Here is an 18,199-nt window from a genome sequence, read left to right as displayed (position 1 = left end):
ATTAACATATTTTACAGATATAAACAGTTGTTAAATATTAGTTATGAAATATATTAATAATAAAACTCTCTTCATTTTCAGGGACTAAACAAATCTGTAGAGCTATAATTGCCTGGAAATTCACAACACACGTAAAGATTGCTATCACCCATCACTGACAGGCCGCTGAAAGTGTGTCTGACAGGATCATTTACTGACGCTACTGCCTCTCCCCAAACACGCACACTCTCACTGTCAGTCGTGGGCAGTTGAGAGAGCTTAAGTGTCTAATGTCCAGAAATCTCTCGAAAAATCCGACAACGATTTCAAAGTTATTCAATATTTCTGCAAAATCTAAAGATTCTGTTTGCACTATACTTGTAATGGGATGTCCTCAGTGGTAGCGAGAACTTGAATCCGATTTTATGAGATTGAGGTAATCTAGGCATGTGATTATTCCTGTTTTGTTTATTTAAAGCAGTAATTGTTTATTGTTGAGCAAGTTTATCTCTGCAGCCGTTGAAATATGCAGCTTCTCGCCGACTCGTCTCGCATCAAAACACAAGGCTGTGTACTCGCGGGCAACAACAACAAACGTATATTTCGTATATGGTGACACGAGGCAGGAGACTATACGTTTAACTGCAACAAACTCATACATTTAATTAAGCATTTTGAGGATTTCTTTTACAAACTGTGCTAGTTTTCTTTGTTCTGATAAACTTTCAGTATTGAGTAACATAGTGGTATCGCACAAGGTCTTGTAAAATACTTCTTTTGAAGATATAACTTACGCAAGTTATGCAGAAAAGGATATATTAGTAGATAGTGATATTCGTCAGCTAAGTCAATGACTACAAATTCTGTCTGGTATATTTTCCCATCGCCCCTTTTCTATTGGTAATCTATGGTTTGTGGATCTTATTTTAGTAATCGGGATACTGAGTCTTAAGGGTAGCGACAGCAGATAATTTTCTAACTGGAGTTTATGTTTAAATATTCGGTAAAATACTGCCTTGGGAGAGTTGTTTACATAACTTGTCCACGTCTGGCTACACTGATTTAATCCGTTTATATTTGGCATGAATTGTTAGGTCCGTATAAAACTAAGGCCTAATCTATCAAATAGTCCTTTAACATATTTATGGTTACAGCAGTCTGCAAAACTATACATAACAGTACACGTTGGTTTATTATAAGTTATCTTAGACCAATATGTCAACATTCTTTGTTTAATTAAATCCGTAATAGGGGTTCTTCCCAGCTCTCCATATAAAAAATAGTGGGGTGTGCTTTTTTTACCCTTAGTATATATATTAAGAAATCTGTGTAAACATTTTCTATCATATCTAGTTTATCAAATCCCCAAATTTCGGAACCATATGTTAATATAGGCACGATTGTTTGATCAAATAATAATAGCTGGCAGTCTATTGGCAAGTCAAGATTACGTATTCTAATATATATTAAGTGCTTAGCTTTTCTATCTTGAGCTACTAACGACATCTTGGCTGCTAGGGAATTTCAAGTTCGTTTAAAAACCAGACCCAAGTACTTATAGTGATCTACTACTTCAACAACATTATCGCCTATCCTAAACACATTATTGTTCTTTCTTGATCCAAATACAACCACCTTAGTTTTATCAATATTAATACTCAGCTTCCATTGTTTTCAATATTCATAATAAAACATTCATATTATTTTTCTCTTAGGTCACAGGGGTTATCTGCAAGTCTAATAGTATCATCTGCATATTGCAAAACAATAATATTTTTACAGATTCTAACTACTTCATCTTCCGATATAACATCAATACCTTTACGTATTTCCTGTTGTAGATATTCTTCAAGGTCATTTAGGTACAGAGCACACAGGATTGGCGATAGATTTTCCCCCTGTCTTACTCCGATATTACTAGAGAAAAACGATGAATCTTCACACGACTTTATGCCTTGATACATGTTAAATATGAGCTCGAAACGTTTACCTTGTACATTTGTTTTTATTAATTTTTGCCATAGCCCAAAGCACCAAACGTTTTCGAAGGCCTTAGAGAAGTCTATAAATGTACAATACAGTTTCTTTTTGTGTGTCTTGAGGTATTCAATGAGGGAGTGCAATACGAACATGTTATCAACAGTAGAATATCCGTATCGAAATCATCCTTGTGATTCTGATAACAAATTATTATTTTCTAGATAATTATTAATTCTTTCACTTAAAATAGAAGTAAAGGGCAGATGACCACGGAGTACGCTGATGACTGTGTCGGATTAACGAGACTGATTAATGAGTGATTTCGGTAATTCGTTGCAAATTAGGTGTGTCGGAGTCGGAGTGCTAGACTGTCGGATTAACGGGTCTAAATAGGTTCCCATCATTAGTGTCGGATAAAGCCGATTGTCGGATTAACGAGACTTGATTGTTGTATGACAGAATATACGTTTTTATTAGAAGTACTAAGACAGAGACATTTCTTCTGACTGCAAAGTTTTCAAAGAGCAGTACATCGAAAATGTTCTTCACATAACGTGTCCCGAACATGTCTAGGTGAGGCAACTTGAGTGGACAATACTTTAAGCCAACTTGTGAATGTTCCTATTAATTTTTAACCAGAAATGCCAACCAATTAAACAACTAAAAAAAATACAAAGGTTGTATAGAATAGAATAGAATTTATTGTACTGAACACCCTCATAGGGCAGGGTACAGACTATGTACATATGAACATGTATATAATTATAGATATGACAGGTATATGTATATATGATGTACATTTTGTATAGAGGCATTATTTCATTTACATCATATAAACATTTATGTATATTAGGTTATTGCTGGTTATTTCACTTAATTGGATCGAATATAATAGAATTTTCTTATGGCCTCAGCTTGTACATGTGGTATATAGTCCGGGCAACAAGACTTGACCATTCTTTTGGTGGATTCATAAAGTGTTTTAAGAGGTTTGTTTTATCGGTCTGGGAAGGGTCGCCTATTTCTACCAGTGCCATCAGATTTCTCCTAAGGTCTGTATATAGTGGGCATGAAAGCAGGAAGTGTTCTTCATCCTCTACGGAATGGCAGTCACAGTGCGGACAGAACCTATTTTCAACTGGGGTGTTGGAGTATCTCCCCCTCTCAATTTCCAGGCTGTGAAGACTCAGTCGGAGCTTGGTAAGGTTGTATATGTCACCAGGTCTCCAATGTCATCACACATGTCTGGCCAGAGCTCGAGTGGCAGGGGAAGAGCAGGAGCAGGAGGTCTTGGTGTGGTGTCACTAATGCCAGCTGGAGATTAACTGATGATTACAAGGCCTGTGATTTCAGCAGATTTGTACAGACCCTGATACTGCAGTAATCTTGACTTGCCAAATATCATAGGCTTGGAAGGGACTGTAATGGATATATTTGTTTCATGATCTGTATGACAGCATAGGTACAATAGGATTATGTCTGATTTATTTGGATCTGGAAAGGATATTTATTGCAGAAAACAATCCATTCCCGAAAAAAACACATCATAATTCATACATACACATATACAGACAGACATACATACCTGAAAACACAAAGAAATAATTTAATGCATAGAAAATATCAACAGTACAGATTTGATGATATTATACATAAAATGTCATAGGTTGATCCACGGGAATCTATTGCTCGACACCATCCATTTGAAACATATGCAATTGATGTTGATGGCTAAATATTTGAGAGGATGTGGTGAAATAATATGTTTTCATTATTGTGGACATTTACATTTTGTGTGGATACTTTTCCAAAGAGTATATTTATTTCTTTCGTGTGTTTGATACAATAAAGTAGGTAGTGTCTTTCCTCATTAATGGTTGAACATGTAGAGCATAGTTTCTGATGTAGTGGGGTGGGTGGCTTTGTATGTCTTCCAAGTTCTATAGTTAATTTATGGTTACTTACTCCTAGTTTAGAAAAGTGCACTCGATATTTTCTTATTTTACAGTGACTGAAATATGATTCTAATCTTATTTCATTTTTAACTGTCCTGAATGTCCTCAGTTTTTTCTTGCACCTTTTGGGGCACGGTTGGCCGAGTCGTCTGAGGCGCAGCAATTCGCTGTGCAGAAAAGCGCGTCCCTTGGGCACGCCAGAAATCTATGATCGTGGGTTCGAATCCCGGTTCGCCCCGATTATGTTTCTAGATTTGGTCAGTACGACAACCGTGCTCGTGGGTTTCACCGAAGTGGTTAACGTCTGACACCTGCATCACTTCGGGCTTTCCTATCACATGGAACGGGGCGGTCGGGGAGCCTAGTGGGTAAAGCAGAATTTCACTATGTTGAAGAACCACCATAGTGATAGCAATTCGTAATTTATATTAGTACTGTGTACATAAGAGTATAGAATCCTAGTTCTGCTCGCCTTGCCCAATTGTGTGTTGTTTTGTTGACACCTAACATGGATATACAACATCGGCGCCGCAGTTTCTCGGGGATTAATTAATCAAAGTTGTTCAGACTAGGGGTGTTGCGTCTATACCCCAGATTTGGGTAGATTATTGGTAGACTGAAGCTTATGGTAGTACCTAGACCCTATTTCAAGGGAGGTTTGGCGCTATTATTAAGTTTATCATTTGCTTCAAATGTTATTCATAAATAATTATATCTATCCATAACTAGAATTTTTGCACCAACCAAGGTCCAAGTATTCGTTTCTTCTATTTTACTTGATTTGCCAAACACTGCAACATTTGTTTTTTCACCTTTAATCTTTAGGTTATTTGTTACACGAAATACTCTTAGACCATCAAATAACTCGTGCAGAATTTTTGGAAGTGGCAAAAAGTACAAAGTCATCGGCAAACAACAAATGACAAATGTTTAAAGCATTAAGTGTTATTTTGTTATTTTCTTGTTTGATATGTGGTGGACGATCATTGTGGAATATATTAAATAATCTGGGAGACAAAATGCACCCATGTCTTATGCCGATGTTGGATTTAAAGGATTGTGAAATGCCCCGTCAATTTTCACTTTATAAGAACTATTTCCTGACATTTTATGTGAAATAGCTTTGTTAGGGGTAGTGCTCTGTCAACTGAATCAGAGGCCTTTTGAAAGTCTACAAAGGAAGTGTATACATTTTTCTTTTTACTTTTTGTTAAAACTATTAAATAAATATTTTATGAACAAATACATTACTTGATGTTCGGTAGCCCTTTCTTAATCCAGAATGAATATCTTCATTTTTGGAAACAAGAAGTCTAGACTCTCTAGACTCTTTCCTTTTAGGGTCTGTTAGGGGACTTGTTTGTTTATTGTGACGTGATACATTCTGTGGCAAGTTCCAGATTCCAGAGGAGTTTCTAGGGAGTTAGAAATGTCACAGCAATAACTGGATAACACATTTAGTGCTTCTGTGAGATCCTAAAAGATAAGCACATACTACCTGAAACCCAGAATGGGGCATGCGGTTGACATTCTGTAAGAATGAGGTTCATGAAGTTGACAGGGCTAACTGATACATATAAACAAGGAACATCCTGCCTCATGATAAAAGTGCTAACACCAGCTAGCTACAGATTTTTGAAACTTAGGCCGTGGTCAGCCTTTAACACACCCAGGGCATCTCACAACAGACTCTCAATAAGACTCAGATATTTACAGAGCGCTGAGAACTCACAAACAGGGCTATGTAACTTTCAAGACTGGATGATGTCCAAAAAAATATTTCTTGCAAGGTACGTACTATTTTTTTAAGTTTTCGTGCAACGTTGAAAGGAAGCAGGATTTGCTTTCAAAATGCCACTTTGGGAAACATGTACATTGTCACGTGTTAGTTTTTAGTAATTTATTAAAATAGAGGCGTTTCTTTTCTCCATGTTTGCGGGTATAATATGTCCAGAGTTTTGTTTAATGGGTTTCAAATGGTTTTCGATTAGTATGTGCTCGCATGTGAAACGTAAAATATTAAAATTTCATAAAGAAGAGCACTCCACGTATCTTTCATGTCGGGGACAATACGTATTGAATGACGGTAGGGTGAAGGGCGTTTAGGTTTAGTCTTTATCATATGCGCAGTGGAAATGAGTATCTATTGTTCTTTTTATGTAAAATACATTCATTTGAATATTACTTTTTCTCATGTTATGTTATGTTATGTTATGTTATGTTATGTTATGTTATGTTATGTTATGTTTTGTTTTGTTATGTCATTAAACATTCTTATGGAAGGAAGGAGATAATAATGCTGCATACCCGCATTTGAAACTATTTCCATGCTCCTGGATTTGCCACTAAGTTTTCAGGCTATTTCCAAAGGGATGTTGTGTAGATAATCTCCCCCGTGTTAAAGGAAAGCCATATAGTGTTCCAAAGGGGGTATTGAGAGACTCCTTTTACGTTTGTTTATACCTAAATAGTTAAGGAAGGAGAAAATAGTATTTCAAATATAGTTTTCCAAACGGGACACAGAACGATTCCGTTTACGTTTTTTTATGCCTAACTAGTTAAGGAAGGTGAACATTGTATTTCAAACACGTATTGTAAACTATTTGCATGCAAGAAATGCGAGGCTCCCATATGTGCCACTACGTTTTCAGGGCATTTCCAAAGGGACGTTTGCATAGACAGCCCCTCGTGTTGGTTGGGTTGGTTGGTTGTTTGGTTGTTTAACGCTGCACTCAGCAATATTCGAGCTATTTGACGGCGGTCTGTAAATAATCGAGTCTGGACCAGACAATCCAGTATTTAATATGATGCGCATCTCTTCACGCAATCGGGATCGATGATCGTGTCAAAGCGAAGCCATATATCTTCCCAAAGTGCGTTTTTAAACAACTCTTTTTAAGTTATTTGATGCCTAAATGAATGTGAAAAGAACTAATACTATTTTAAACCCGTATTTTAGCGTTCCAAACGGGGTGTAGAGCGAATACATTTACGTTATTTATGCCTAAACAGTTAAGGAAGGAGAAAATAGTATTTCAAATACGTATTTTAAACTACTTCGATGCGAAAAATGCGAGGCTCCCAGATGTGCCACTTAGTTTTCAGGCTATGTCCATAAGAACGTTTGCATAGACAACCCCATGTAGTAAAGGGAAGCAATATAGTTTCTAAAAGGGGGTATAGAGCGACTGTTTTAAAGTTATTTTATGCCTAAATGGTAAAGGAAAGAGATAATAATATTTATAATATTTCAAACCCGTATATTAAACCTTTTCTATGCGAAACATGTGAGCTTCACAGATGTGCCACTAAGTTTTCAGGCTATTTCAATTGAGACGTTTGCATAGACACACACACGTACACACGAACACACGAACACACGAACGCACGCACTCATTCACTCACTAACACACAAATAAGAAAGTAATGGTATATGTTAACTATATTGTTCGTACTATATAAGGTTATAGAAAGAGATGGCTGAAACTCGTTAATGGAATTGTGATATACATAAACCAAGAGCATATATTCCTAGTTATAAAGACATTGGTTCTAGTTTAAACTGCCTACACCTTGTGCTAAAAACTGGTAACAGTGTTAACCTAAATTTAAGGATTCTAATGGTTGTACACATTTCTTCAAATGTTTATATATTGTCATTATTTTATTTCTTCCAGGCATGGACGTTGTGAAACAAACGTGAGTATTATTATCTACAGTGGCCATGTAACCTAGACATTGTAGCACCCTACCTTCAGTTGGTTACAGGTTTTCATAAATGCACGGCGAAGATAATGGATATCGACGCGTTATGTTTCATTTAGTACTCATAAATGTAAGTGGCTTTACACCACTCAGTGTCCGGGAGTCTCAAGCAATAGAAAAATAGGACTTCTTTTGAAAACTTGTTGATTTTACACTTTCTACCTTTGTCTACAGAATGAAGACATATGGCACACAAAAGAGCTCGGCACATGTAAGAGTTTACTGGCTAAAGTTGATGGAATATTCCAGTGCAAACTGTGTCCAGAATCAACGTCACGACGGTACAATGTCAAGGAAGGACACATCAACAAGCACACACAACATGCCGTCAAAGTTGGGGGTATGTATAAATTGGTGTTTGTTATTAATCTAATATTGCGTGGTATGTACCTAGCGTATACGTGGCATTACGCATACGTGTAAAACGGTGTCCATTACACAACCTCACAAGCCCAACGCACCATTTTATCTGGTATAATAGTGAGGTGAGGTGAGGTAAAATGGGGTTTAACGTCGCCTCGAAGATTATTGCACTATTTAGCGACGTGCATGCTCGTGTTTGTGTGAGTGGCTGCTTGTACTGGTCCGGACTGATGCCGTTTTATAGTGCTAGCTCACTGAGATGCCATGCCACAGTTTAACATGAATACCCCACACAGAGACAGCATACTGACTCCGAGCCGACCAGTCCTTGTTTAAGCACCTTAATGCCGAGCGCCAGACATGTTAACAACAAGTACCATCTTTTGGTATGACGCGGCCGGGGATCGAACCCCGGACCTTCCGCTCACCGGGCGGACGTTCTACCACTAGACCACGGAGGCGGTCCGGTATAATAATCCGTATTTGTGTCCTTGCAGATTTATGGGTGTTAAGCTGCTTTTTGGATTGTACTCCGAAACAAGACCGGTGCCATTACCACTGCCCGTGTGGTAAACTCTTCCGGAGAAAGTTCACATTTGTCCGACTCACGACCACGGTTTGCCCTTTTGTTCTGACAACAAACCAGACAGCTTCTGAGGAAAGAACTTCAGCAGAGTCCCCTAAAATCCAAAAAGTGAAGAGAGAGCAAGTTCCGAAAGTGACATGTTTTGTCTGCAATGCAATGATCTCTAAGAAAAACATTAAAAGACATATTGAGACACACAATGCACGAGATGAAGTGAAAACCAAGTCATACCAACGTGGAATATGCGTTGATAAACACCGCGGTCTCTACATGATCAGCAAGTCCAGTATCGGTCCAGATTACCCACTTCATGTACAAATGAACACTGTCACACAGCAGATACAATGTGAACATGAAAATTGCAATTTAGCTTTGGGTGTTGCAGCAAGGGGCAATGTAGGTATTTATCAGTGCCACCATTTGCAATCAGTTATCATAAAGAAGTGCAAAGCGTGCGGTCACTTCTACAGGTACCAAGAGCACAGGGATGGTATACACAATTTTGACGACCACGTGTTCCTGTCAGTTCGCCTGTGCCACTGGTTCAGAGTTAACTTGAAGGTACATTATACCTAATTTAGTTAGTTTATGGACGACTCCCTTCTCCAAAACAACACTTTGCATATTTATGTGATCGTGATATCTGATTGTTGTATGGCGCATTGTTTGTTGATATATGCACTTGATGTGGGCCGGTGACATTCGGACTTTAAACACTTTTGACTGTTAACTTAGGATTAGTTTAAAATATCGGCATAATGAATGTGATCAATTTCGCCTGCTTAATGGTTTCAGAATCATACAGCCGTTGGAAGGGCTGCCGATATCTTATCAGAAGATTCCGGCTTACATTTTCCCGGAGACAAAATGTTACAGGGATATCTGCACTTTGAGGCAATGTGCGATCACAAGTACAACTTTACCTGTGACATCTGTGGCCGTTTTCCATGTTGCCTGGTGACAGATGCAAATAGGAAATGTGCATTTCCATTAGCATGTAAGTCTAATTTATAATTTCCAGTGTCTAAGAAATGTATAAGCGCATTAACGATGTAGTTTCAAAATGTAAAAATGGAAAGCAAAAATGTAAGGTCCATTATCTCATGGTTGGTCACAAACAATATCCCATAATGATGTTTCCTAATCCCTGTTCTCTCGTCTCTTATGGTAAACATGTATTGCTTACAGTGTCACAAGTACCAGGGACAGAAACAGCTACAGATGGAATCAACATGGATGTGTTTTGGAGCCAAACGGTGGAGGCGTCTATTTTACTTCGGGGTTTTGGAAAAGGTGCAAATCCTCATATTGTATTATAAATGACTCATCTTGTCTGTGTGTGTGTGTGTGTGTGAGAGAGAGAGAGAGAGAGAGAGAGAGAGAGAGAGAGAGAGAGAGAGAGTGAGTGAGTGAGAGAGAGAGAGAGAGAGAGAGAGAGAGAGAGAGAGGGGGGGGGGGGGGGGAACTAAAATTAAAGTTACTGTAAGGATATTGTTTATATACACTATAATGTATTTATCATTTCATTCCCTGACAGAAGCAGCCAACGTCGGGCGTGTTACACCTAGTTATGACAACTGGGCTCCTTTCATTGGATTAGCCAGAAAAGATGAAAATGCTTTCAACACTGAAGCTGAAAAAGTTCGATCTCTCAGAACCCATCTTCGAGATACAGATTTTGATACAGGGGATAAGGAACTGACTGAAGATTTCCTGATCCAAATGTTATGTGAAAAGAAGGTAAATATGACATAATCGAAAGGCCTTATTGATATCAACTAGGCACATTTGTACAATTCTTGCAATCTTGATATGCGTAGGTAGTAATATTACAAATTGAGATATGATATGATATGATATGATAAGCATAGTCACTCATGTTTTCGACATTTTCTATATCATATCATGTAGGATCTGGATGTACGGCACTGGTGTACAAAGATGGAAGTAGACGCCAAAGGGACCAAATTAGAGATGATCAACAGCTTGAAGGAAAAGTTGAAAAGCAAATCAACCTTCAACAAGTTATTTTCAAGCATATGGGGCCATTCTGGTAATTATGCCTACTATTGCATTTAAAATGATGAATAAAACATATATAGTGTGTGTTCCCACATTCAAGTGCCAGACTAAATGATGCAAAATAACTACTTACTTTGTAACACAATTGCTTTTGCTTGGTAATATTATTTTCGTTAAATGTCTTCAAGATAGGCCATCCCCAGCCCCCTCTGCATAAGAATCAGCACTGAGTCTGTTAATGGAATGTCATTTTGTAACTTGAAACTCCACAATCTGACTACTGGAGTATATAGTATACTATTAAAAGCAAGGTTAAACCAAATGTGTCCCATCACTATGTTAATGTTCATTCAGGTGGATGGGTATCAGCGTCCTGCCCCCATAGAATAGTGTACGCATTCAAAGCTATTCTGAGGCCTGAAAGTGTCAGAGACCATGTCGACATCATTCTATCTATGTCAAGACAACCGCCAGTCATCATTAGTGACGTAGCCCCAATGATGTCACGCCATGGTAACAAGCGGCGGAAGAACATGTTCTCGCCCAACGAAGGACGCTTGGGTGAAGCGACTGCAGACAACATAAAAAAAGCTAAGGAGGGGGTATTTTCAAAGAGTATACCTTGCATGAAGGAATGGGTGACAGTAGCACCAGTCTCCGACTATGATTTGCCAACCTCAAATGAAACGTTCTGTTTGCTGGATAGGTTTCATGAAGGGAATACAAAATCAGATGAGGAACTCCTAAGGCGTATAACGTTTGTTCCCGAAATGAAGGGCTCAATAAATTCACAAGTTGAAGAGCAGCTGCACAGGGAAATGAACCGGAACAACTACTTTCTAGATGCGATGTCGCCGGGAAACTACATGTTTGTCCTGCGATTGCTTCTACATTTTCACAATGAACATACAAACAGGAAAATGACAGAAGCAATCAAAGGAAAACTGTACACAGACATTTCGTATGGTGAAATACGTCATGACAAGTTTGGCCGCCTGCATCTTTCAGGTAAGAACTTATAAGTGGCATTCTATGACATGATCATGTATGACGTTTATTGGGAAGTGAGTGAGTGAGTATGGTTTTACGCCGCTTTCATCAATATTCCAGCAATATTGCGGCGAGGGACACCAGAAATAGGCTTCACATGTGGGAATCGAACCCGGGTCTTCAGCGTGACCAGCAAGCGTTTAACCACTAGGGTACTCCACCGTCCATATGAAGAAATTGAATACAATATAATAGGTTGACATTATTTTGACGATATACGCCAATCAGCACGCACAAGCGTCGTATTTCATTTCCAAAGTGACATTTTACCTTCCAGATTTGGACAATGCAGCAGAAAAAGAAGGTAAATTGATACAATTTATTTCTAACATGTTGATATACATGTACCTAAACATGCAGCATGATTTAGCATCCATTACGTGCCTTGTCTAATTATAAGTTAGATGACAAGAAATAATAAAGGCTCTTGTTGTATTTTATTTGAACTTTTACAATGGCATGTTAAACTTTATCTGTTGTTTTTCAGTGATCCATTCATATAATTTTCAAGGCTATTGTTCCTTTTACAACCAATGGAATCTGCTTCGTCGGATAATCGAGATAATCGTTCTGGTGTTGACCTTTCATATTTACAGGGAAAACAGACCTTTGGACGAGGACTGAAGACGCACAGAAGCACAAGAAAATATCGCTCAAATGTAAGTAACATTTATGTATCTGTTGGGCAGTGTGGTACCCTAGAGGTCGGTGTTCTTCCCGATGGTCAATGTCCGATTTCACACGTGGGAAATGCATGAAGCAAATGTCTTATGTCCCTGTATGGGATATTGCTAGAATAGTGCTAACAGCGGCATCAAATATTAGTCATTTCACTGATGAATCTGTTGACCTGCATGTATTTTTAACACATTAATATAATGTTTTAATGTGAAGTTCACATGTCATGAAGTCACATGTCATGTCAAGAGGCCGGTCACATGACCACGAAACTGACGTTTATAAGCGTATGAACAACACACATTGAAATTTAGATGCATGTCTTCATGATACTGTATTTCAGAAATTGTCGTAAACAATGGCGGACTTCTTCCACATCCCCATGGGAAACTCCTGGGAATTCTCTATAACGAAGAATTGAGAAGTGTCAGTATTGATCATTTGGGCATTTTCATCTTGAACTTAGGGTTTCTGCATACAAGTGTTTGACTGTATGGCAGTGATGGAATATCCTCGTTACGACTCATCCTAGTGAACATAATATTTAAAGATATGCACACACAGACTATAGACTCGATCCGTGCCTAGATTGACACATGTGCGCGCGCGCGCACACACACACACACACACACACACACACACACACACACACACACACACACACACACACACACACACACACACACACACACACGCACATATATATATATATACACACACACACACATATTGCCTACTTTTTATTGTACTTTTGTATGATACAGATCACAAAGTTACCTTGAAACAACTGCAAGAAGCACTGCAGAAGGCTAGTCCATCAAACGTGACAACGTTTTGCCAAGGGACATCAGAACGACTTCTGGCCTCGGTAACCGAACACGGGCTGCGTTTTAGAGGGAGAACTGCCGGAGATGGCAACTGTTTTTTCCACGCAGTTGTAGATCAGCTTCAACGCCTCGATACCAGATCAGTGTTTGACCACAGGGGACTAATGATGGCAGTAGTTGACAGCCTACGGAGGTATCCTTATGTAAGTGCACACCGGACCATATATTTGTGCATATGTAAGCTCATACAGAACCCTTCTATATAAGGGCGAGCTGTCATGGAAGACGCATGCCACTGATATATGCTTAGGCGAGTACAGTATAATAGGCTAGTATTGGCTTCAAATTAATCTGTGTCTAGGAACACATTTCGAAAGGATAATACATAATCAGATAACAACATAATGGAAAACAGCATTGTCAAGGAATCACATGGAGAATCCATGCAGATAACCATTGTGACGTGTTATTGGTCTGGTGAGGGTACTGGGGTTGCCCTTCGGGTGCAGATACACTCGATAAGTGAATACAGATGATACAGGATGTCTGCGCACATCATTCAAATTCATAACACAGGTATTCAGTGGGGTTCAGGTGGAGGTACGAAATTTCGCTGGACAAGGCAGTTCCAAGACTGGCATAAAACATGCCGACTAAAGTGGAGGATAAGGTCAGTTCTATAGCTGTGTACATGGTCGGTATTTTCTAACATGGTTAATGGACGTAACTCTGCACAGCGAATAGATGACAGCTCCTTGTTCCTCGCCCCATTCAACCTCACCTCGCTATGATTAGAGTTTAAGGCGCATGTAGGTGTTTAATTTCAGAGAGTGATTGTGGTTTTAGCCGGTCAATGGAACCGTTGATGACCTCAGAAATTAGATCCATAGATGGTACTCATGTGGGAAATGTAACAATGGCTTGCGGCGTGACAAGCAAACGTTTCAGCCACAATACTACACCCACACCCTAAGTGTGCCTAAAATTGATATATGATGAATTACTAATTAAAATGCTACCAAACCTGCTTGTGTAACGTCAATTATATATACTTGTTTTCTATAGGAAGGAGGCACACACCTATCCAATTTTGTCGATGTGCAACGGCACAAAACCTGGAACCTTTACTTGGAGGCCATGTCTACACCGGGTGAATACGTTGATCACCTTGTAGTACAGAGAACATCGCAGTTTCTCAAAAAGGACATTGCCGTTTTCACAAGTTCCGAAGATGGAACCGCGTCCGACAGCAATGTTGTAATGATATCTGGTGGACCAGGAGCGGCTATGATGTTAGGTCACTATCATGAAGCACATTATCAAAGTCTGGATTTCCAACGTGCTGGTAAGTATTCTATATTCAATATTTTCATTCATACGGGTTTCATATATAAGTAACTAAAAGATCAAATATGAAATAAGTACCCACTTTTGCCACACATTTGCTTTCACCAACAGTTCTTCTATATCAATTCTTCTAATTCAAGAACCTGGGCCAGTGGTTGGCATAATAAGTGTTATCATCCGATACATTTTAGTCGTCTCTTAAGACAAGCGCTGGCGACTTATTCTAATTAAAAATACAAAGTATATTTTTTTTCACAACCGCATACAACGCGGAATATTTCCTTTAACTATCACCACTATTGAGCCTTTTACGCCCAGTGGAATCTGTTTCGTCAGATTATCGAGACTGGTTAATCGCTGTCGTTGACGTGTTACATTTAAGAATTAACTTCAATATATATCTTTTGCTTTTATGTTGGTATAAAGGTAAAAACCGGTTTGCACACTGTGTACATAAGCATAAATAAGTACGTCAACGATAGTAACTTCACAGACTGTTCATTAAACAAACAACTGTAGCCAACATTTCGAGCTAAAACAGCGCACACACTTCATAAGCCAATCATAACACAGTTGTTCGTTAGTGACCTAAATATTTTTCGGTAATTGTTTCCGCCTAAAATTCCTTGGTTAGTCAATGAAATGCCATGGAATCACTTGCAATGTATATAAGTACAAGTAATAAAAAAAGTATACATGACGTATATGTCATTTTAGCAAGCTGTTGCCGAAACAATCCGTCATTGTTATTTTAGGACAAGTGGAATGTTCCACCGCGCAAGCAGATTCATCACCATTGCCGGCGGAGGATGTGGTGAGTGTGATGAAACATATTGATATTTTCGTCTTTACAAATATGCTTACGATACAGGGCGAACTGCCTTAAGGTAGAGAGTCATGTAATAATGTTTGTTATTACAGGGCGGTTTAACTGTAACTGTTACTTGTAACCTATAACTAAGTACACTTACAATATATAAAGGAAATATAAACTTGGCGGATACAATGATATCTTTGATATATAGATATAATTTGTTGTATGTTTTTCAGTTTCAAGATATCTGTAATGATGACAGAAGATTGGACGAAATAGTAGTGACGATAGGTCCCTACCGAATATCAAAATTGGATATTCTGACAATAGCACCAATACTTCCGAAAGAAACAGAAGACCAGATGAGAGTGAAAATTGACAAAGAGACCAGATGGGCTGTGGGCTGGCTATATGATCAGGTATGTGTACACCACTGTATACACATGAAGTACATTTATTAAACGGTGATAAAGTGGAACAATAACGTTAATAATATTATGTTTCTTTGCAGATAATAAACGTCTCCTTGTATGTGCTGTGTCAAAGGTGGGGGGTAAGTGACAGGATATTCAACATACCGTGATATATACATATGATATGTACAAAATGATATGTAGATATGTTTACAAGATGCCATGTCATTCATTAATAGATTAATCAACTTTGTTACAAATTGTGATAATGTGTGCAAATACCAAAACAATATTCGTCCTTGAATATATCACTTGCTATTTTAGAATATGTTATTTGTTTCGGGGTAAGCAGAGAAACGCAGCTTTATCAAGCCAAGTTATAGAGGGATGGCAACATTTCAAGTCCAAAAGGAGACGCCGGGCGCCACTTGTTCAAAAGGTCAGAATTGCTTTTTAGAAATATCTGCAGTTACAATTTTAAACTGAAGACAAAATATGCCAAGGGAATATATAGTTTTTTTATTCGCCCGTAAAGAGATCACCCGTTTAATAAACATACAGCTGTATAACACGTTGTATTATACCAAAGCGCGTGCTTATATACTGCGGGAACAAGTTTCAGTAACAAATATTGAAAACTCCCAACATCCTTGGGCTTATTCAACGACATTGCGTGTAGTGACGATAGATCACTGAGAGGGTATGCACACGCAATGACCCTCTCAACCCTGATGCTATGCTGACGTCACATGACATTGTTTCGTGGTTGGATCTTGTAACAATATTCTACATATTACGTCAGAGGGTATTGTGACGTGTTGTAATTTTTTTGATGCAGCATCCTGAGAAGCCAGAGGTCTTCCATTAAGACCGAGGGTTTCTGCAAATGATAATGCCCTGAAAATAGCGTTACCGTTATAATAGCTAAAAAGGATGGAATTTGTTATCAAATAAAAAGAATCAACGATATCGGTTTTGAAACATTTACTGCAATCAACACGAATGTCACTGACCCGCTTTTACAAATATGGAAACGCCATAGAACAAACCAGATGACGTCACTATTGAACATGACGTCACCTATCCCTATCCTAACAAATAGTCAAAACCCAAGTATGACATCATCTGGTTTGTTCTATGACATTTCCATATTTGTAAAAGTGGGTCAGTAACATATTTAGAAAAGTTATAAACGGCAAGTAATAAATAAATTACTAAGCTCGCTCCTGTTTAATAACATTTTTATGAAACTCGTCAATAGTTTCTTATATCGGACTCCCTTTCGATCGTGAGATACCAGAACTATTCACTCGTTTCATACAATAAGTATTACAAAGGAGCTCGTTTAGTATTCTCTATTTGTCATAAAGTGGGAATGGGTAAAGAGAAGAATATTTCGAAGATGACGTTGAGGAGAAGATATCATTCACTGTCGGTTGGTGAATAAGAATCGCCTAGCCTTGCAAGGCTTGTCATTATTGAGAAAGGAAAATTAAATCTTCAAGAAAAAGCGTTTTCTGAAATTGACAGTATCATAAGTGAGATAAGATGCACTGGAAGAGTTTGTGAACCGCCGAAAGACGCCGACATATTGAGGAAATGAATTGAATGAATTGAATAAAGTTGATGAAGACAAACATTCCCTTAATTTAGCAACAGGTAACTGGATACATATCAAGTCTAATCGTTGCACATACAGTGTATATTGCACCTTACGGTTTATTAAGCAGCAGCAGCTGTGACAAGTTTATAACAATGTCATTCATAGAATAGAACTTACACAAAAGGCATCCGGTGAGTTATCACTGTTGGGGACAAGAGATCTACTCACGCATCATTGATCTGAGTACTCAAGCAGTCCAGACAGACGCAACCCATGCACTGTGTCAAAGGCCGACAAACTTATTCTCAGATCTGACGTTTACAGAACACCCCTAATACATGAATCACTTCACTTAAAGTCAAAGGCTCTTCACTTAGTTTACTCTTTTCCATATTTTCAATTTTGTAGATATATGTTTGTACAACACAACCATTAGCCATCAAATGTATATAAAGTTCAGTTCAGTGTCTTGCGTATGTGTAATGGACAGTCGCTAGGGCAAGTGAATGAGTGAACTGTTCATTTGAATAATTGTGTCATTTGTACTACTTGCTCTGTGTTTATATCTAATACTCTCTTAATTATGTAATCACGACCCCAAGAACGCGAGGGTTAGTACATGTACTGGTCTTCAGCAACCCATGCTTGTAGTAAAAGACGACTAACGGGATGCATATCATCGTATACCATTTGCGTGATCGATGCTCACGATGTCAATCACTTGATTGTCTGGTGTAGACTCGATTATTTACAGACCCGTGGTCATTAGCTGGAATATTGCTGAGTGCGGCGTTGAATAACAAATATAAATGTATTA

The 18,199-nt window shown here is 38.4% G+C and overlaps 1 protein-coding gene across 1 annotated transcript; it reads left to right on the top strand.

The window, feature by feature from the left end:
* Positions 1–7,661: 7,661 nt before the first annotated feature.
* Positions 7,662–16,647, top strand: LOC124135510. Its single transcript, XM_048399400.1, has 16 exons — positions 7,662–7,749; positions 7,854–8,019; positions 8,540–9,189; positions 9,424–9,625; positions 9,817–9,921; positions 10,166–10,368; positions 10,540–10,681; positions 11,005–11,658; positions 11,978–12,004; positions 12,297–12,359; positions 13,143–13,246; positions 14,271–14,550; positions 15,308–15,366; positions 15,603–15,785; positions 15,878–15,919; positions 16,618–16,647. Exons 1-16 carry the CDS (start codon positions 7,693–7,695, stop codon positions 16,645–16,647), a joined length of 2,967 nt encoding a protein of 988 aa, XP_048255357.1. The 5' UTR covers positions 7,662–7,692.
* The last annotated feature ends 1,552 nt before the right edge of the window (positions 16,648–18,199 follow it).

Source organism: Haliotis rufescens, unplaced genomic scaffold, assembly GCF_023055435.1.
Source record: "Haliotis rufescens isolate VD_foot unplaced genomic scaffold, xgHalRufe1.0.p SCAF_2, whole genome shotgun sequence".
In the NCBI taxonomy this organism is placed as follows: Eukaryota; Metazoa; Mollusca; class Gastropoda; order Lepetellida; family Haliotidae; genus Haliotis; species Haliotis rufescens.
The sequence above is the reverse complement of the archived record's forward strand: the minus strand, read 5'-3'. Positions and strand labels throughout refer to the sequence as shown.